The 21,033-nt window shown below is 39.9% G+C and overlaps 2 protein-coding genes across 2 annotated transcripts; one reads left to right on the top strand and one right to left on the bottom strand.

The window, feature by feature from the left end:
* Nucleotides 1–1,736: 1,736 nt before the first annotated feature.
* LOC131938364 (alpha-amylase-like) lies at nucleotides 1,737–6,961 on the bottom strand. Its single transcript, XM_059296382.1, has 11 exons — nucleotides 6,810–6,961; nucleotides 5,998–6,131; nucleotides 5,567–5,718; nucleotides 4,745–4,939; nucleotides 4,384–4,555; nucleotides 4,113–4,252; nucleotides 3,497–3,653; nucleotides 3,231–3,403; nucleotides 2,638–2,800; nucleotides 2,151–2,304; nucleotides 1,737–1,899 (listed from the first exon to the last, which is right to left on the bottom strand). The coding sequence occupies exons 1-11, from the start codon at nucleotides 6,850–6,852 to the stop codon at nucleotides 1,865–1,867; spliced, it is 1,518 nt and encodes a 505-aa protein (XP_059152365.1). The 5' UTR covers nucleotides 6,853–6,961; the 3' UTR covers nucleotides 1,737–1,864.
* A 5,350-nt stretch (nucleotides 6,962–12,311) lies between these two features.
* LOC131938923 (alpha-amylase) lies at nucleotides 12,312–19,206 on the top strand. Its single transcript, XM_059297161.1, has 11 exons — nucleotides 12,312–12,372; nucleotides 12,624–12,835; nucleotides 13,640–13,791; nucleotides 14,183–14,377; nucleotides 14,936–15,107; nucleotides 15,605–15,744; nucleotides 16,464–16,620; nucleotides 16,896–17,068; nucleotides 17,548–17,710; nucleotides 18,347–18,500; nucleotides 19,071–19,206. The coding sequence occupies exons 1-11, from the start codon at nucleotides 12,312–12,314 to the stop codon at nucleotides 19,103–19,105; spliced, it is 1,614 nt and encodes a 537-aa protein (XP_059153144.1). The 3' UTR covers nucleotides 19,106–19,206.
* Nucleotides 19,207–21,033: the final 1,827 nt, after the last annotated feature.

Here is a 21,033-nt window from a genome sequence, read left to right as displayed (position 1 = left end):
CATTGTTTATTTTTTTTTAATATGTATCCTTTTGTTTTTTTTATTACTAGGGTTTAGTCTACCAGTTGGCGACCCCCCCCCCCCCCAGAAAGTACCCTGGGGTTCGCGACCCCCAGTTTGGGAACCCATGCTTTGATGCCTTCAACCAGAAAATGCTAACAGCCCAGGGTTAATCTATTCCAGCAACAAATTAAAACAGTATTTGTCCTCAATAAAACAAAATTAACGACAGTTGCTCTTTCCTTATCTATCAGTTTAAGTCAAATAATTCTTATCTTTGAGATTGGTTAAACTAGATCACAGTGAAGCGATTAAAAAGTATGCTGCGTAATTTTCTCTACAGTCCTATTTAGTGACCGATTGTACGACACAGAAAACACAATCTGTACAAGTTAAAAGTCTAATCTAAGATGCAGCGGACAGGCCAAATTAAATGGCGTTTCGGACGAAAAAAGTTTGAGATTTGAAAAACAAAATTAATAGTGGGAAAAAGGGAACATTTTGAAGTAATGTCACATAAGGCTTAAAATAAAATAAAAAGCTTTTTCGTAAACGAAATAAATAAAAATGCCGTCTACTTTCAGTGTCCAAGAGAAAATGTTATATGACAACTTGACTGTCTTATGGGTAGAGTGGTTACTGTTCTGCTGAGCATGCCATGTAGTCGTGTGAGGTTTTCTGAGAAACAGACCTTGTAAAGTCTTGTGATAAGACAAACGGCCTCGTAGGTCTTGTCATGAAAACAGACCTTGTAAAGTCTTGTAATAAGATACAAGGCTTCTTAAGTCTTGTGATAACACAAGGCCTTAAAGTCTTGTCATAAAAACAGACCATAAAAGTCTTGTGATAAGACACAAGGCCTCGTAAGTCTTGTCATAACACAAGGCTTCTTAAGTCTTGTGATAAGACACAAGGTCTTAAAGTCTTGTCATAAAAACAGACCATAAAAGTCTTGTGATAAGACACAAGGCCTCGTAAGTCTTGTCATAACACAAGGCTTCGTAAGTCTTGTCATAAAAACAGACCATAAAAGTCTTGTCATAACACAAGCCTTGGCGAGTGTAGTCATAAGCAACTAAAGAGATTTGTGAACTAAATGAAAGCTTGTAAAAAACGTGAAAGTAGGGCGAATGGTCGAGTAGTAGCGCGCACGACCCAAAAGACTGATGTCTAATGAAAATTCTGTGCCCTTGAGTTCTAACGGTTGTCCAATTTTTTAAAAATATTATAAGCTTTTATTTGTTCAAAATATCTTTTTTTTATAGTTTGTCGCAAAACTTTTAACTAAATTTTAACCAGCTTCTAATGTAACTATTTCCTTTAAACTCTCCCGATATAATCGTCTCGCATGACAATTCAAGAATATTTCATTTTAATCAAATTAAACATTATATTAGTAATTAAAATTTAATTAAAAGATTAATGAACTTATAATAAAATAGAAGATAAAAAGATTAAGTACAAGACGACTGAGAATAGTTGGTCAGTAGAGAAGAAGCAGGCAAAAAACAAAAAGGCTTATAAAAAACTATAATAGTAAGTTTTCAGTTAGACTGAAATCTTTTACATACTTTAAACACCGACGTTTTTATTAATTAAAGGAAGAAAGTTTGTTTTGTTATTTAAAAAAAAATTGCTCTCATTATTATTTTTTATAATGAAGATTTTATTTTAATATTTGTTATATTTAGATTGAGTTTTGACAAACACAAAATAAATATCTACAAACAACGAAATTGATCAAGTACATATTTTATTCCAATACAATTAATTTACAAGTATATAATCATATCTTTATTTATTGCTGTTGAGGTGCGGAATTCGAATACACATTTCAGTGTTAAAATTGACACGAGAGTTAAGTCTAGAACCTCTTTGGTGGAGATCCAACTTTGGCACCTGTGGTAGAAATGTCAGTGATTACAATTGTAACACACACACACACACAGACACACACATACACACAGACACACACAGATACACACACACATACACACAGACACACACACAAACACACACACACATACACACAAAAACACACACAAACACACACACACATATATATATATATATATATATATATATATATATATATATATATATATATATACAGACAATGTTTGAGCACTCCTACTTCAACACAAACTTACCAACGTGTATAGCCAGCACCGGATCCTCACAATTAGAACACACCTGTATCCTAGCAGTGCCATCACCGTTGACCGTCACGGATTTACCTGTACAGCGGTCGTTTTCTATGTCACCGCTGATGACGTCACAGTAGGTGCCGCTGGGTAAGCCTGTCTGAAAACGATTAATTAATTCATTAGCTGTGTTAGTGGACGGTGCTTATTTCGAATCCGGGTTCAAGTCAGTAGAACGTCCCTGAGTCTACCCAGCTCTCATGGGTACCTAACTCACGTTAAAGTGTCCATTCGGGCATTTGTCCCATTCGGGCAAGTGTCCATTTGGTCATTTGTTGCATTCGGGCAAGTGTCCGTTCTTGCAAGTTTCCATTTGGGCATTTGTCGCATTCGGGCAAGTGTCCATTCGGGAAATCGGTCTTCGGGCAAACTGCATTAGGGCAAGTGTCTATCGTGAATTTGTCGTAGACTCGTCTATCACCTATACACTCACCTGTAGAGTCTGGTTGATATCAAAACCCTCGAGGTTGAGGGCGATGAAAGCCTTGTCTCCCCTAGAGAAAGCGATCTGATAGTCGGCACCTGACCACCAGTTGTTGACCGCTGTACCCCTGGCCATGTTGCGGAATCCCACCATGTTGTAGATCTGACGCCATCTTCAATGTTTACAAACAAAGCCAATAAGAAAGTGTTTCATTTTATCGTGAGTAAACATTTAACATCAGATGTCTAGATTTTTGTATTGACTATCTGTAGCCAATAAGTATGAAGCAGCCTACTAACAGTAAGAGGTTATAATCTTGTTTTGCTTTTTGTTTAACTATCAAGCGATAAACTCATACATCAATTGTTAAATATAGAACAGCCTAGCTACACATCTTACTAGCTACATATTTTGTATCGATGTTATTTTTATAGCTGATGTCACGAAAAATATATAATTAGTCTAGGTTCGAAACACGGCAAACTGCAAGTCTTTTTAATGTTTACACATATGTGAGATATTTCAATCAGCATGACATCAAGACATACACGATAGATATGGAGGTTGAGTGCTAATTCAATGTTTGGAACACCTGTCCTGACCTGTGCTCACAGCTCCAGCCGTTGGTGCAGACCATACCGTTCAGCTGGACACTGGCGGTGCTCATGTCGCCGTTGTGTGGGGGGCCCTCGTAGTCGTTGGCCCTGTTGTACTCGTAGCTGCTCATTAGACGGGGCATACCGTAGGGGTGGGCCAACATAAAGGCCACGGCCATCTACACGTTAGAAAATCAAAATTTGATCTGTTAGAACATGACGTGACGAAGTTAGCGTCATTTGGATTCGAACCCACTTAGTCTCAATGTTACCTTGTATGGTTTGGGCTCCCAATGAGTCAGAACACCACCGCCGCCACCATGGCCTCTCTGGTTGTCATGGTTATCGATGAAGTTAAGGACCATGTTGGAGTCCCACATTCCCCATCCGGTTCCCCAGTTGCTGAGGAACTTCATGGGGTTTTGGTGTCTGAAATTAATATTGGATATAATAACATGAGGAACTTCATGGGGTTTTGATGTCTGAAATTAATATTGGACACAGTTGAGTAAGGTTCTTTGAGAGATTTTGGTTTTTTAAAAAAATAGATATTATAAAAGATGTCCCTCGTGGGATTTTGATGTCTAAAATAAATATAGGAATTAGGTTATTTAGGGATTTTTGTTGTCTGAAATGATTATATGATACACTTAAAAGAGGGAACAGATATTTTTGTCGATTAATGATACTGGCTACAAATTAACGAAATTATTATACGATTCAAATGCTTGAAACATAATCAGGATACGAATAACAATTGGCATCAATTATTGAGAAAGAAAATTGAGTCAGAAAATTGAGAAAGAAAATTGAGAAAGAAAATTGAGAAAGACAAAAAACAAAACAGACCATCGATAACGAGAAAATGTGGATGGTGCCGTGAAGTACCTGAAGACGTTGGAGAGCTGCAGACCGTACTTGAAGTTGGTGATTCGACCCGTGGCAAAGTACTCCTCTCCCTTGATGGCCTCACCTCCCTGGTCAATCACCTCCTGGACCACGAATGGCCTTCCTCCCATTTGAACGTCCTGCAAACAGTAAGGAAAAGATAACGTGTATTTTGTTTTGTTTCTGATTCTTCAATAAACTTGTTTTTTGAGCTTGTTTTTTTTTGTTTTTTTTTTATTATTTGTTGTTGCGGTGGCTCTAAAGTACTAACCTTGACCTTGGAAAAGATGCCGACAATGTCACCTGGCCACATGTGTTTGGCAGCGTCGACCCTGAACCCGGCGACGCCAAGGTCAATCAGGTGATTCAGGTAATCAGACACTTTTGTCCTGACGTAATCTTTGCCCATCCTTAAGTCCAACAGACCTACCAATCGGCAGTTTCTGGAATAATCACACACACTAGTTACCAGACTCGCGCTTACAGCACAGTGAAGAAACGAGCAAAGCACTACACCCTACCCCCCCCCCCCCCCACACACAATTAAACGTATCAGGTAATGCCAGTTCAGCATGTGACAGTGCTGGATCTCCTGGATCTGTCACCCAAATGTCTGCTGCCTTCATACAGACCTGACTTCCTCTGGGTTGTTGTAGTTGTGGATGCTCAGGTCGCCGGAGTGACATTCGTTGCCGTCGTTGAAGTCGGATGGCCCAAACGGCACAGCAGGGAACTGCAGACTGTCCGCGTCGTAGGAGGAGCCACCGGTGCCTTGACCGCTGCCCCCAGCCCCGGTCATATGGTTGATGACGACATCGACGAATATCCTAGTGATTGATAAATAACAGTGTAATAAAATTATGAGTTACTCTAGCCGAGCACAAGAGACTGGTAGATTAGTAGGACCCCCCTCCCTCCCACTGGCCTAACTGGACTAACTGACCTGATTTAACCTTTTACATAAAGACCCAACTTACCCCACCTGGCATAATGATCCACCTGACCCCACCTGTTACATAATGACCCACCTGACCCCACCTGTTACATAACGACGACCCACCTGCCCCCACCTGACATAATGACCCACCTGACCCCACCTGTTACATAATGACCCACCTGACCCCACCTCACATATTGACCCACCTGCCCGCACCTGACATATTGACCCACCTGCCCCCACCTGACATAATGACCCACCTGACCACACCTGTTACATAACGACGACCCACCTGACCCCACCTCACATATTGACCCACCTGCCCGCACCTGACATATTGACCCACCTGCCCCCACCTGACATAATGACCCACCTGACCCCACCTGTTACATAACGACGACCCACCTGACCCCACCTCACATATTGACCCACCTGCCCGCACCTGACATATTGACCCACCTGCCCCCACCTGACATAACGACCCACCTGACCCCCATTCTGTTACGTAAAGACCCACCTGACGCCAGCATTGTTACACTTCTGCACCATGTTGCGGAACTCGTCCTCAGAGCCGCTCCTGGTCTGTATCTTGTAGCTGACCGGCTGGTACCTCTCCCACCAGGGGCGGTTGGGGTTAGTGACCACTTTGTTCTCATTGGCTGGAGAGGTCTGAAAGAAAAAAACACACCATGAAATGAGTTGAACACGACAGTAGTTTGTTTAAATATCGCTTGGTGCTTTAGAGAATTTTTGTTTACATAGACACATTTTTATATTTTTTTTTATATTTAGCGACTAATTTTTTTTTCCTTCCTAATAAATAATAGACGCTTGACAACTCACGCTTTGGGTTTATGAAACTAATTTGAAGAAAAAAATTTATCCTGGGCTAAAAATGTTTAGATGCTTGAAATGTTATCTGGACGAGAAGAGACAAAGTAGACTCACCTGGACACCACAGAAGCCGTAGGGCCCTAAGAACCGCTCACACTCGGCGGCTATGTCGTTCCATTTCCACTCAAACAGGTGAACTATGCCGTCTCTCCCGCCAATACAGTGGGGGTCGGTGTAGGCGGAGAAGCCTGGAGTGAGATACAAACACGGGTGTTACAAGCAAAGATGATACAAAGTTTATACATACAGGTGATACAAACATGGGTGATACTGGTACTTAATATATATGTTTAATGTCAGATGCACAATTACCATCTACATACAGGCAACTATTACATACATCTAAGTTACATGACATAACTCGAAACCACTATAACCACATTAGTTGAAGTTTTAAAATGTTAATTTTCTTAATTTCTTGAAGAAAATAGAATAAAAATGTATACATTATTTTTAAAAAAAACCTGTTGGGTGATTCTAACAAATATATGAAACAATAATTTAAATTTTTATAGAAATCTACACACATAAAATAACCCATAATTAAAACAACTGGCATAGATTTACACTTTGAAGATCAGCACACATACAACAACCCTCATGTAAAATAAAAGAAATAAAAAAATAAAACACCACATATATAACAAACACATAAAAATACAGGCACACATTCATGTAAAAATAAAGGACCACATATACCACACACACATAAAACAACATGCATACAGCAATCAAAACACCACATACGCGACACACACATAAAACAACAGGCACACATCCATGTAAAAATAAAACACCACATATACAAGACATAAAAAACAACAGACGCACATGCGAGAACTAACAACCAACAGATCTTGACGTACCTCCGACAAACAGCAAAGACAAACTAAAGACAGTTAAAATCATTGTTCCAGCTCCCGTGCCTGCCAGGATTGGTCTGATATAGTTCCAGAACTGCACTCGTCTAATAACCTTCTGCCTTACTAGTCCAGAGAACTCATGACACTAGATAAGGTCTCAGCATTATGTCGTTGTGTTGGTACACGCTAGTCACTGATAGCCCTTAAGCCATTATCTTATTGACTTTATATAATTGGTTTTTTGTAGCATTGATTTTTAACAAGTATTTAGAAACCTTACGTTTTAAGCAAACAATTTGTTTGCCTTTGTTTGGAAATCGCAGGTTAAACTACTGAAAGAGGTTGCAACATAAAATATACTGGAGATTATATAAGGAATGGGATAAATATCTATTTTTGGGTGAAACTTTAGACAAGAATAAATTAAGAGATAGAAAATAAAGGAAGGGGATGGGCGAAAGGTATGGTTAGTGCAAATAGGTTGTTGTTGACAAATGTTGACGGTTATTTCGTAGTTCTTTGGCTAGTCGGTTGACGGATAGGTTTGTGAGTCTGTATATAGAATGTGTGAGTCTGTACATAGGATGTGTGAGTGTTTAGATAGGTTGGTAGGTTGTTGTGTAGGTTGGTAGATGTGTGGGTAGATTGGTGTGTAGGTTGGTAGATGTGTGGGTAGATAGGTGAGTAGGTTGGAAAGATAGCTGAATAGGTCAGTAGACAGGTATATGGGTAGGAGAGTAGGTCAGAATATTTTTAAAAAGTATGTTTGTTTTATGCTTAATAACAAGCTGTTTATTTGTGTTGCACCTTTTTTTTACTTACACCTGCGATGTACAGGTGAATGACACTGTTTCCTATTGTACACATTTACCTGTAAATCCCTAACCTAAATCCTTGTTGTCTCTACCACAAGTGGTGACAGTAATTAACTTAAGGGTTGGGTGTTTGGGATTAGTTCATTAGACTTGTCTAGACCTAGACACAACAGCTGTTAGTTTAGACTGGACATGACAAGTCTCACCTAGACACAAGTATTATTTAGGATTATGCACAAAAACGTAAATGTTAGTTCATCACTACCCAAGTAAAAGTTAAGAGCTATTGATCGGCTAGAGTGCAAATATTTAATGATGGCAGTCGTATAGTACCAGTTTATCTTAGCTAACTATTTAAAAATTGCAGTATTAGACTTATTAGGACATTTAAAAAATGATCTATTCGGTACAATATACTTTTTTTTCTAGTAAATATTTTTATTAGGTTATTTTAAATATAGAAAGCCGTGTTAAATTTTTCTTAGCTCTTAAAATTTCGGCCAAAGATTATCGCCTTCACCCACCGCTCCGACCACATGCCATTTTACTAATCATATAGCGACACAAGAATCCGTGATATTTCTTTCTCTTTGAAACTGCGGATCCAGGCAAGATGTAATGCTATCAAGTAAAAGTATCTGGTCTCTCACATTGAAGTTGAGAGAATCCTAAGAATCATACAAAGAACTAGTCACACAATTTCTTAACAAAACTGGCTAGTGAAATCGTACAATTGGTTTCTATTCTAAGTGTTAATTATTTATCTACTCACCGTTCCTGGGTAAATCCTTCCTATTTACCTTGGAAATATTGCGCCCCCTCCCCCACCGTTTCTGATTTTATTGCTACACAATACGCTTTAATACAATTGATTTCTTCTTTAAGTGTTTAAAGAGTTATCTACTCACCAATCAAGTATAAATCCTTGCGATTTTTGTTGAGGAAAAAGAGCCCCCCCCCCCCATCCCCCACATACACACCTTGGACAAACAATCCAATGTAAAGTCTTCCGATTTAGTTTGCGAAAAAGCGCCCTTCCCCCCCCCCCCCCCCCCCATCGATAAAAACATGTCTGTCGCTATATCTTAAAAGTATGTTTTACAGTTCATTCAAGGAAGAAAACAGTTTAATCATTATGTGAAGGCTTGCATCCGTTAAATGTCTTAACTTTGACTGTTTTTAATTCAAAACTACAGCTTAAAATGAGCTTTTAATTTTTTTTCTACCCCTTTTGGCGCCCCCCCCCCTTCCCCATAGCTACGTTTTTGTAACCCACGTACCTCTAGAGAAGTATTTACCCATTTACTTTCACCATAGTATCTCCATACCCAAGCTAGGGGATGTGTATTCCAGTTTGTGTTGATGATAAAACACAATGTTGTAGTAGGCCTACCAAGTTGATTCACAACGCCATACCTGGACGGCACCAACTCCGATTCTGTTTATATCGTCAATTAACAATGCTGCTTGACGACGTGGTCGTATGGTAGAGCTTACGACTGCTGACCAGAAAATCTAAAGTTCGGATCCCGACTCTGCAAGATGTCTCTGATGGGTAGGCCTACCTGACTCACGTTAGTCAAATAAAGGTGGCTGGGTATAGCTATAACCACATTATCCTCCTATATGCCGGGGTTACTGAAACAGATGAACTCTACTCCATCTGCCCAAAATGTTTTGGACACGAACGGGAAAATATTATTGACAATGTTATTGTAACACGATTCAGTAAATCAGCAGCTTCTTGTTAGAAACACGCCTAGGTTATGAACACAATCCTGCGGGTAATAACAAACAAGAATAACGACGATTAGTCGTGTAATATCGCGTGGTTAATTAGCTATCGAACCTACCAAACAGTAATAAGATTCTATATAAAATACAGGATATTAAAATTTGTTATGAACAAAAGTACGTCAAGGATTTTTAAAATTTGGAATGTTATTTGAATTACTTTTGATCATTAAAATTATTTGATCTGCAAAGATACACTGCTTGATTAAATTCCGGAACTCTACTAGGAACTACTTAATGGTATATCTCGTGTATGCTACTACATAAAATGAACCTTATCCCCCCCCCCCCCCCCCCCACAAGAATGGTAATAGTCTGTGGAGCCACGGGTTTATAACCGTAAGTATTTCATTATTTTCTTTTATAACATACTAAATAGACTATTCTCCTGTAGTTTTGTAGTACGTTTGGAAAATATGATATATAATATATCAAATTTTAGTCCAAGTTTTACATATAGGCCTATGTCAACTTTATAGAGTACTGAAGGTGACATAGGCTACATCTATGAAAAATTTGATGTCGCTATAAAAAAAAAATTTAAGACCCTGGTAATAAAATCATAAATTAAGCAATAAATGTAATGAAGATGATAGGCTGTGTCTAAATGTTGTAATGAAGATGGTGGGATGTCTCAACATGTCTAAATGTTGTAATGACCAAAGCCTTTACTGTTACATCTTAAGAAAATGTACGCTTTCTTATGTGTGCATATAAATGCTTGTTATTTACACATTTATTTTTTAAATGTTTAATTAAGCAAATTAGTTTAATACGTTGTGGTGTACACAAAAACCGGAAGTTATTTGCTATTGGTTTATGTAACCGAATTAGGAGTTGGTTAACGGATGTTTTATGGCGGGGAGGGGGGGGGGGGGGGGTTATAAGGGATTAGTTAACGGATGCTTTGTATAGGTGGGGGGGGGGATCAGGAGTTGGTTAACGATGCTTTGTGTGGGTGGGTGTAGGTGATTATAACTGCCATACCAGGTCAACCAAACAATTGTCCAGAGGTTGAAGACGTTTCGTTTGAGTTGAAGACCCGCTACACAAGAAAACTTTACAACTTTTACAGTAAACAACAGGTACCTATGTGTGTCACACACGTGTTTCATACATATAACAGTCAAACTTACACATACATGGGCTGGTCAGTTACCTTACGGGAGAGAACAATAATATTTACTAATGAATCTCGGGTAGAACATTGAATTATAGCATGAAGGTTGCAGTTAGTGTATGAGCTAGGATAAGAAAAGGTTCTGGGCAAGAGTTAATACTGGATTGATGGTTAGAGTAGCGATACTTTTAAAAGTGTGCATCCATACTACGTTTATAAGTCCACCCAACTTAAGGAAAGTAAAGGCGGCTGGACAAAGTACTGACCACTTTATCCCTTCATATGCCGAGGTAAAAAAACTTGTGAACTCTACTACATCTGCCTAATAGGCGCCAGGTTTGAAAAGGGAACTTTATTTTTACAGATTATTTAAAAGTTAAGAGCTGACATTTTGTAAAATATACTAAAGAGGCACGATCGAAAAAAGTTAAACCGCTGATTACAATAAAATGTGGTTTTAGATAAACTTGACGTTGACGGTCGTTAGGGTCAAATTATGTGATTTATTATGGATCCATGACATGTGACCTTCATACAGAGTCACACTAGTGCATCAACACTCATACAAAAAGTCATGTAAGTACTTGCCAGCCATACATAAAATCACATCAGCTAATGTCAGTCAACTAGTAAAAAGACATCACAGTTATTTTTTTTCTTCCAGAATTTTCCGTGTGCCCACTTAACAGCTGTTTCCATTCTCCTTACGCAAAAACCTAAGATGGTTAATTTAATTTACACACAAATCAGTTTTACGTAAATCATAATCTAGGTTGCTCTAAATCACGTATAAAAATAGAATACTTTAGTCATGTCTTCTGTCTTATCAGTAAAGATGGTTTTTTTTAAATCGTGAAAATGTTTGCGTCGATTATTTTATAAGGTTAGGTTTACGACAGGGGACATTTAAACTTAAGTCAAAGTATTCTAGCCGGCCTTGTGTCCACATCTTTCTTAGCTAGTACTGGATTTAGGTGACGTAAGTGGTCAACTTTTTATGCTAATTAGAGTAATTTAAAGAAGAAACACAATAAAAGTGTGAAAGAAAAAAAATAATTATATGTTAGTAATTCATAGCCTCTAATTTAAAAAAAAACTATTTTAAACAAAAACAACAAGTTGGAAACAGTTTTTTTTTAAAAACTATAAAGCAATTTAATTTATTGTTTTAATGATATTTAACAAATCATGATTTATTATCTTGAGAACACCTGTACGGCTAAGATATAGAGAACACCTGTATGACTAAGATCATCACTGTATGTCTGAGATCTAGAGAGCACCTTAACCTAAGAATTACACCTTTGAACTCTAAAATCGAACGGTTCACATTCGATTTCACCCGACAGAGAATGAAAAAAAAATTATTGATTTTCTTCTTCTCCTCAAAACTAATTAGCTGTTAATTTGATGTCAAACAAGTAATTAGCTGTTACATTGATATCAAACAGACGATGGCAGACACAAGCGCCGGGGATATAATTTCTTTTGTCGTTGATCAAATACTCGTCTAAGTGGACACGAGTTTCAATAACTTTCTGCGGAAAGGAATTGCCCTAGGCTGGCGTCAAAGATATTTTATTTAGGCTATGGAATATTTGTTTAGTAAACTAGAATTAAAGTTGGAAATTAGTTTTGGGAGATTGAATGCGTATACAGAACACAACGTACAATATAAAATTATACTACAACATAAACTTTATGTAAATACAAATTGTTATTTAATTTTAAGACGACACGTTGACAATTTCAGGTTGTCCTGACACTGACAGACAAATGTTGAGTCACGTGGCGAGGTTGCTGTCACTCTTGGCAGTAGTAGCTTTGTCTAGCACAGGTAACTGTCATGTTGAGCTGTGTCAGCCTTTTATCAAAGTTTGTCTGGCACAATTTGAGCTGTTTCGGCATTTTACCAAAGTTTAATACTAATAAAATGTTGTTTCGCCCTAGCATACTACAATGTGGTGAAAATTTATAAAAGTTAGGTAAAAAGAAAAACCTTGTTTACCCCTAGCTTACTAAACTGAAGTTACAGTTAGTAAATTATAGCTGACGTAACTGAACAAATGTTTCGGTCCTATTCTGTAGTTAACTACCAGTCAGTAACTCCAGGTAGTGTAATTGTCTACTCAGAGCTGCCACTAATCACAGCATTCGATCTCTCACTAGTTGAAGGCTTTATAGACCCCCACTGTATTGGCGGGAGAGACAGCATCGTGCACCTGTTTGAGTGGAAATGGAACGACATAGCCGCTGAGTGTGAGCGGTTCTTAGGGCCCTACGGCTTCTGTGCCGTACAAGTAAGTAGACGGTTTATAAATGGCATGAGGTTATCTCGTATAAAGACACGGGACTGTGATGTTTAGCTCAAATCTTAACAGACGATGGGAACAGCTTAGATGTAAAGTGTACTGAATTCTTCAATAAACGTGAATTTTGCGCTTCTTATTTCACGTTATCTGCAGTGAAGTTATCATTGAATGTAAATATTTTTAAAACAATAATGTCTCTATCTTTAGGTTTAGACTGCTCCTTAATTTAGGTTTTGCTTAGGATGAAGTATGATTAGGATTATGGTTGGTAAGAGATCGTTCTACATATAAGGGCAAGTGTATATGTATTGGTATTGGTATGGGTAGGGTTAAAGGTTAATGTTATTGCTCGACGAATATCACTTTGCCGATGGTGTGTCTAGCAGTGGCGTAGCGGTTGGGGGGGGGGGGCGAGGGATGCGGACCGCACCGGGTGACACCATTTAGGGGGTGACACCAAGGCAAAAAATAGTAAAATATATAGAGAAAAATGATAATTCAACTTAATTTAGTGATTAATCAGAGTGTTAAAAAGTCTTTTATGAGCAAATTGGACTTTTCCCGACAAGGGTGGAGGGGGGGGGGTGCAAACCGAAAGATTGAGGGTGGGGGGAGGTGCATATTGAAAGTTTGAGGGAGGGGGAGGGTGCAAATCGAAAATTGAAAGTTTGTCCTTGAGCGCCGGGAAGGGTCGCTACGCCTCTGGGAGGTGACACAATTAAGTGCCGCACCGGGTGACACCCGACCTCGCTACGCCACTGTGTCTATGGTATTTTAACCTCTGACCCCCAGACCTCCCCTGCCAATGAGAACAGGATCGTCTACAGCCCTAACCGCCCCTGGTGGGAGAGGTACCAGCCGGTCAGCTACAAGATACAGACCAGGTCTGGGACGGAGGCCGAGTTTAGGAGCATGGTCCAGCGGTGTCAGGCAGCGGGGGTCAGGTAGGTGTCGGGGGGGGGGGGGGGGGCAGGTTGGTGTCGGGGATGGGGTGGGGGTCAGGTAGGTGTCATGGGGGGGTCTAGTATGTGTCGGGGGGAGGGTCAAGTAGGTGTCGGGTGGGGGGGGGTCAGGTAGGTATCAGTTGGGGGTGGGGGTAGGGGTCAGGTAGGTGTCGGGGGGGGGTAGGTAGGTATCGGGGGGGGGGGGGGATTCAGGTAGGTGGCAAGCTTAAACCTTACTAATTAAACACACTACAATATAAATTACAAAACCTTACTAATATACTCAGCTACACTACACATATATATTCCAAAAGCTAAGGACTATATAAACAGTCAGAATGTATGAAAGAATGTTTACATAACGTGCTAGAGAGACTCATCATTTTCCCAGAATCTACGTGGATGTGGTCCTCAATCACATGACAGGGGCCGGGGGGTCGGGCCAGGGAACAGCAGGAACTTCCTACGACGCCGGCGGTCTGCAGTTCCCTGGGGTTCCCTTCGGACCGACGGACTTCAACGACTACAGCAACTGTCCGACCTGGGACCTCAACATCCATAACTATAACAACATCGATGAGGTCAGGTGAGTGCAACACACAGGGACCTCAACATCCACAACTACAACAACATCGATGAGGTCAGGTGAGTGCAACACACAGGAACCTCAACATCCACAACTACAACAACATTGATGAGGTCAGTTGAGTGCAGAACCCAGGCCAAGCTCGTTCTGGTGAAAGCAGAGTTTGACAGTCAGAAAACCACGTGAAAATGTTGTAAAATTTATTGTTAGTTCTGGATTCGAACTAGAGACTTTCGGGGCAGCAGTACGCTCTAGCATACGACCACGGCGTCACAAATTATCTATTGTGTATAGAAAATTTTTAATAAATCATGCATCGCTACTTCCATTAAGTGCCAGCTAAAAAATTTGTTTCCTCATTACTTTTCATGGATCGTGATTTTTACATTTAATTTGAAATTAGAAAATATAATTTATCAAATTAATGTCTGAAGAGTTTTAGAAATAACCTCGTATATTTCAAGTTAAACTTTGAATCAAAGATTCAATCAAATTGTCAACGTCTGCTTTAAAACCGGATGTAGATTAATCAAGCATCCTTCCCGCCATCTTTGATAGGAACTGTCGTCTGGTGAGTCTCCTGGATCTGAAGATGGGCAAAGATTACGTCAGGCAGAAGGCCGCGGATTTCTTGAACCACCTGATTGACCTGGGTGTGGTTGGGTTCAGGGTGGACGCTGCCAAACACATGTGGCCCGGTGACCTCGTCGCTCTCTTCCAGAAGGTCAAGGTCAGGGGCAGTTTTTTTCTTCTGGATATTAAAAAACTTTATTGCTAAAAATAATCTCTTAACCGAAGTGAATATATCTTTTTAAATGTTTTTGTTTGACGTGATAGTATTTTAAATTATTTAATTAATATTTTTAATGTTACTGTCATTTCATTTAGAAATGTAAAATATTATAATTTGTATTTTTTTAAATTGCATCTTAATGAGAAAGGATGAGTTTTATATCTTACCTTTAAGGCATTTTAAATGATACAATCCAGATGTACGGCTTGTGTTTTAAGCGGTTATCATAATTATGCTGTGGGCATATCCTAACTGATACAATTTTAGAATATCCTAATTTACACGCTTCTATTTACGCTGAATTACTCTAATGTGTTCGTATTTTTTCTAAGTGCTAGTGCCGTAATGTATACACTGATGGTTATTTGATCATTTCTTAATCTGATCTATTGGTGATTGACGTGTTAACACCTTGACCTCACTTCACCTCACAGAACATTCCAGGTGGGGGCAGGCCTTTCCTCTATCAGGAAGTTATCGACCAAGGGGGGGAACCGATAAAAGCAGAGGAATATTTTTCTACAGGCAGAGTTACCAACTTTAAGTTTGGCTTGGAGTTAGCCAAGGTGTTTAGGTGAGTTAGGACGGTTGGGTTATGGTTATAGTTAGCCAAGGTGTTTAGGTCAGTTAGGGTGGTTGGCTTATGGTTATAGTTAGCCAAGGGGTTTAGGTGAGGGCGGTTGGGTTATGGTTAGAGTTAGCCAAGGTGTTTAGGTGAGTTAGGGAGGTTGTGTTATGGTTATAGTTAGCCAAGGTGTTTAGGTGAGTTAGGGCGGTTGTGTTATGGTTATAGTTAGCCAAGGTGTTTAGGTCAGTTAGGGTGGTTGGCTTATGGTTATAGTTAGCCAGGGTGTTTAGACGAGTTAGGGAGGTGTTTAGGTGAGTTAGGGAGGTTGGGTTATGGTTATAGTTGGCCAGAGTGTTTAGGTGAGTTAGGGCGGTTGGGTTATGGTTATAGTTAGCCAAGGTGTTTAGGTGAGTTAGGGCGGTTGGGTTATGGTTATAGTTAGCCAAGGTGTTTAGGTGAGTTAGGGCGGTTGGGTTATGGTTATAGTTAGCCAAGGTGTTTAGGTGAGTTAGGGCGGTTGGGTTATGGTTATAGTTAGCCAAGGTGTTTAGGTGAGTTAGGGCGGTTGGGTTATGGTTATAGTTAGCCAAGGTGTTTAGGTGAGTTAGGGAGGTTGGGTTATGGTTATAGTTAGCCAACGTGGTTAGGTGAGTTAGGGCGGTTGGGTTATGGTTAGTAAAATTAAACTAGAACAAGGCTAAACTGATGCAACGTTTTTCCTGCAGACGCCAGAACGCCATGAAGTGGTTGAGCAACTTCGGCGTGGGATGGGGCATGTGGTCATCTGAGATGGTGGTCAACTTCATCGATAACCATGACAACCAGAGAGGTCACGGGGGCGGTGGTGGCGTGCTGACCCACTGGGAGCCCAGGCCTTATAAGGTAAGGTCAGTTTGACCTAGCGTTCATGGCATAACGGAGGCGTTAGGGTTGTAGGTAGGTGGTAAAGTCCATTTAAAAAGTAAGGTTAATTTAATCTAAAGGATTAAGAGCAGATGGATCTTGGCATTGAGTTAGGGATGGGGCTATAGCCTTATAACATGTCACTGGAACATAGTTTTTGTCAGATGTAATGTGAAGAGTGGAGCTAAATTTTTATTTAAAAAAAACAGAGGAAGCTCCTGTAAGCTGCACTCACCTCTTGACCGTGTCCACAGCTGGCCACGGCCTTCATGCTCGCTCACCCCTACGGGATGTCACGTATCATGAGCAGCTTCGAGTATAACAGGGCCAACGACTACGAGGGGCCACCACATAACGGTGATATGAGCATCAAGGACGTGACGCTCAGCGGTATGATCTGTAACAACGGCTGGTCGTGTGAGCATAGGTGAGTTGTAGTGGGTACAGGTGAGTTAGTGGGCACAGGTGAGTTAGTGGGCACAGGTGAGTTGTAGAGGGCACATGTGAGTTGTAGAGGGCATGGGTGAGTTAGTGGGTACAGTTGAGTTAGTGGATACAGGTGAGTTCAAGTGGGTACAGGTGAGTTGTAGTGGGCACAGGTGAGTTGTAGTGGGAACAGGTGAGTTAGTGGGCACAGGTGAGTTGTTGTGGATACAGGTGAGTTGTAGAGGGCACGGATGAGTTAGTGGGTACAGGTGAGTTAGTGGGTACAGGTGAGTTATAGTGGATACAGGTGAGTTAGTGGTTACAGATGAGTTGTAGTGGGCTCAGGTGAGTTGTAGTGGGTACAGGCGAATCGTATTGGGTACAGGTAAGATATAGAATAGGCCAATGTAGGGGTTTTCACTATCAAATGCTATAGGCCTATTCTGTATTTTGTACAAAGAGACTGTTTTTGTTTTGAAGATGGCGTCAGATCTACAACATGGTTGCCTTCCGCAACATGGCCAGGGGTACAGCGGTCAACAACTGGTGGTCAGGTGCCGACTATCAGATCGCTTTCTCTAGGGGAGACAAGGCTTTCATCGCCCTCAACCTGGAGGGTTATGATATCAACCAGACACTGCAGGTGAGTACAGGTTAGGTGATAAGTCACACAGGTGATATGTCACACAGGTGATATGGCACACAGGTGATATGGCACACAGGTGATATGTCTCACAGGTGATACATCAGGCAGGTGATACATTCGGCAGGTGATACATCAGACAGGTGATAATTCTGAATGACGCTACATCTGATAGCACTCTATACTATTTACAATCGACTGTGTACAGGGGTCGGCGTGGTCGGGTCTGTAAAGCTAATAGTAGCTGAACCGTTAAATTCCGAGTTCGAACCCCCGGGCAGTTGGGGCTCGTTAGCTGGGGACAGCCACTCTTCTAGGAGAGACAACATCAAAATCAAACAACTGCTGCCTTGTAGTTTGTTCTTGGTCGGACAAGGGATGTGGAAGCAAATCCAAAAAGAAAAGCAGCCTGAAATTGGAGTCAACGAAATGCGCATAACCATTTGACACGTTTACTAAATTGTGTTGTAGGGAATCACTTCCAACACGAAAAAGTAAGAACGAAGAAGAAGAAGACTGTACAGCTGTTTTTGTTTACGTATTTCGCATTTCTTTGTGCCGTTTCCTGCTGTTTTTTTCCCTCTGCGCATTTTTCTCATATTCCTGTGATGTTCTTAACTCCTGCTATTTTTCCAGACCGGTTTACCATCCGGTACCTATTGTGACGTCATCAGCGGTAACTATGAAAACGGCCGGTGTACGGGCGCCTCCGTCAACGTAGGTTCTGACGGTAGAGCACACATCAATGTTTGCTCCCAGTGTGACGATCCTATGGTCGCCATACACGTTGGTGAGTTCAATGTACACGACACGATAGGGCACTGACATATTGACGCTGTCTTTAAGAGAAATATTGACACTGTCTTTAGGAGAAATATTGACACTGTCTTTAGGAGAAATATTGACACTGTCTTTAAGAGAAATATTGACACTGCCTTTAAGAGAAATGTTGACACTGTTTTTTAGGGAAATATTGACACTGTATTTAAGAGAAAGATTGACAGCCTTTAAGAGAAATATTGACACTGCCTTTAAGAGAAATATTGACACTGCGTTTAAGAGAAATATTGACACTGTCTTTAAGAGAAATATTAACACTGTCTTTAAGAGAAATATTGACACTGTCTTTAGGAGAAATATTAACACTGTCTTCAAGAGAAATATTGACACTGCCTTTAAGAGAAATATTGACACTCTCTTTAAGAGCAATATTGACACTGTCTTTAAGAGAATTATTGACGCTGTCTTTAAGATAAATATTGACACTGTTTTCAACAGAAATGTTGACTCTGTCTTTAAAAGAAATAAAGACACTGTTTTTAACTAAGTACCAAAATAAAAATCACTAAATTGTTTTCAGGTGCAAAAGTCGGATCGCCAGCACAAAGGTATTAGCACCAGACAGAATTTGCTAGAATATTTATTAAAGTATTGATTTCACAAAGGTATTAGCACCAAACAGTATTTGCTAGAATATTTATTAAAGTATTGATGTATTTAAACCTTGGATTATCTTTTCATTTTGTTTGTGATTTGTTAAATTTGTTTAATTAATGTTATCTATTGTTTTAATTTGTTGATACGGCACATTTAAGCCTTTTGGCATTAGAAAAACATCATAGCTGTGTAACGTTAACCTATCTATCAGCCAAATAGAAGGAGAACGTCCCCGGATTCTTTTTTCGGGGTCATATGCCAATGTCTTACGACCTAAGTGGATGAACACTTAACACAACGACCCACTAGGGCTCGAATTTAATGTCTAGGGAAGCTAGTGATACTATTGTAATTAACACTCATCCAATCTACATACGACCTTTTAATCAGCGAACACAGTTGTGGCAGAACACAAAGATGAACTAGATAAAATATTTAATATATAAAATATCAAAAACCCAACTTACACAATGTAGGAAAAAACACTATCACAGATTTCTACACTGTCTAAAAAACAGCTACAGGCCACACAACACTGCTGTAGTTTCTAGAATTACTTAGCGACAAGTAATATTAAACTAGAAGACTAAATCAACTGAAGAAAGCAAGGCACACACAGGTCTTAAGTACTCTCACGTTCAAATGGTCAGAGTCTATAGCCGGACAATATGGACGGCTGCCTGACTAAGGTAAAACTGCCTCGTAGACTGCCAGGTCAAGATAAACTGCCTCGTGTTGCGAGTGTGCAGTGCAATTATAGACTTCTGGGACAGGGGAGGTTATCCTCAACTCATGTCGCCATTGGTTGGGATAATCATCTGATCAGAATCATTCAATCAGATTTTAATGGAAAATTTCTATGTCTCAAACACCTTAATAAGTCAGTGGAAAAACCCCAGGTGTTACACCATCATTCCATATAAGGAATTATACAATGTCAAAAATAAAAATGACTCGACCTAAGTAGGTCACAGCTGTACCCAACAATATCCTGACTGTACCCAACAATATCCTGGCTGTACCCAACAATATCCTGATTGTACCCAACAATACCCTGACTGTACCCAACAATATCCTGATTGTACCCAACAATATCCTGGCTGTACCCAACAATATCCTGATTGTACCCAACAATACCCTGACTGTACCCAACAATATCCTGATTGTACCCAACAATATCCTGACTGTACCCAACAATATCCTGGCTGTACCCAACAATATCCTGGCTGTACCCAACAATACAAGATACAATACGGCACATGTATGCATTTTTGTTTTTCTTTTTGACACAACCTAAATACTGAATGTAATTTGCTTGAGATATTTTGTCTGAGATATAATTGTGTCCATAAAAATATCTGCCCTATCATATTTTGTCCTGTTATTTTTGTGACTGAGATCTTTGGTCTGTTAGATCACATTTCCTAAGCTAATAATGCGAGATATTTTGTCTGGAATACTTTGTCTAAGACCGTTTGTCGGTTAGATCACGTGTCCTGAGATAATTGTGTGAGATATTATATCTGGAATATTTTGTCTGAGACCATTTGTCCTGCCACCGTCAAAATTATAGATACACTTGGCTTTAGTTGACTGGCTGCAAGAAAATCTGAACATGTTACTATAGTAACCCACCCTACCCTACATTGAGAAAACCTTTATATATAGTCACATCAGTGAATCACAGCCATACGTGAAGTCACATCATTGAATGACAGTCATACATGAAGACACATCAGTCAATGACAGCCATACATGAAGTCACATCATTGAATGACAGCCATACATAAAGTCACATCAGTGAATGACAGCCATACATAAAGTCACATCAGTGAATGACAGCCATACATGAACTCACATCAGAGAATGTAAGTAATACAGAAAGT

Source organism: Physella acuta, unplaced genomic scaffold (genome assembly GCF_028476545.2).
Source record: "Physella acuta isolate Inbredline_101_S28 unplaced genomic scaffold, ASM2847654v3 ptg000017l, whole genome shotgun sequence".
Taxonomy (NCBI): domain Eukaryota; kingdom Metazoa; phylum Mollusca; class Gastropoda; family Physidae; genus Physella; species Physella acuta.
Note: the sequence above shows the minus strand (reverse complement) of the source record. Positions and strands in the feature narration are given on the sequence as shown.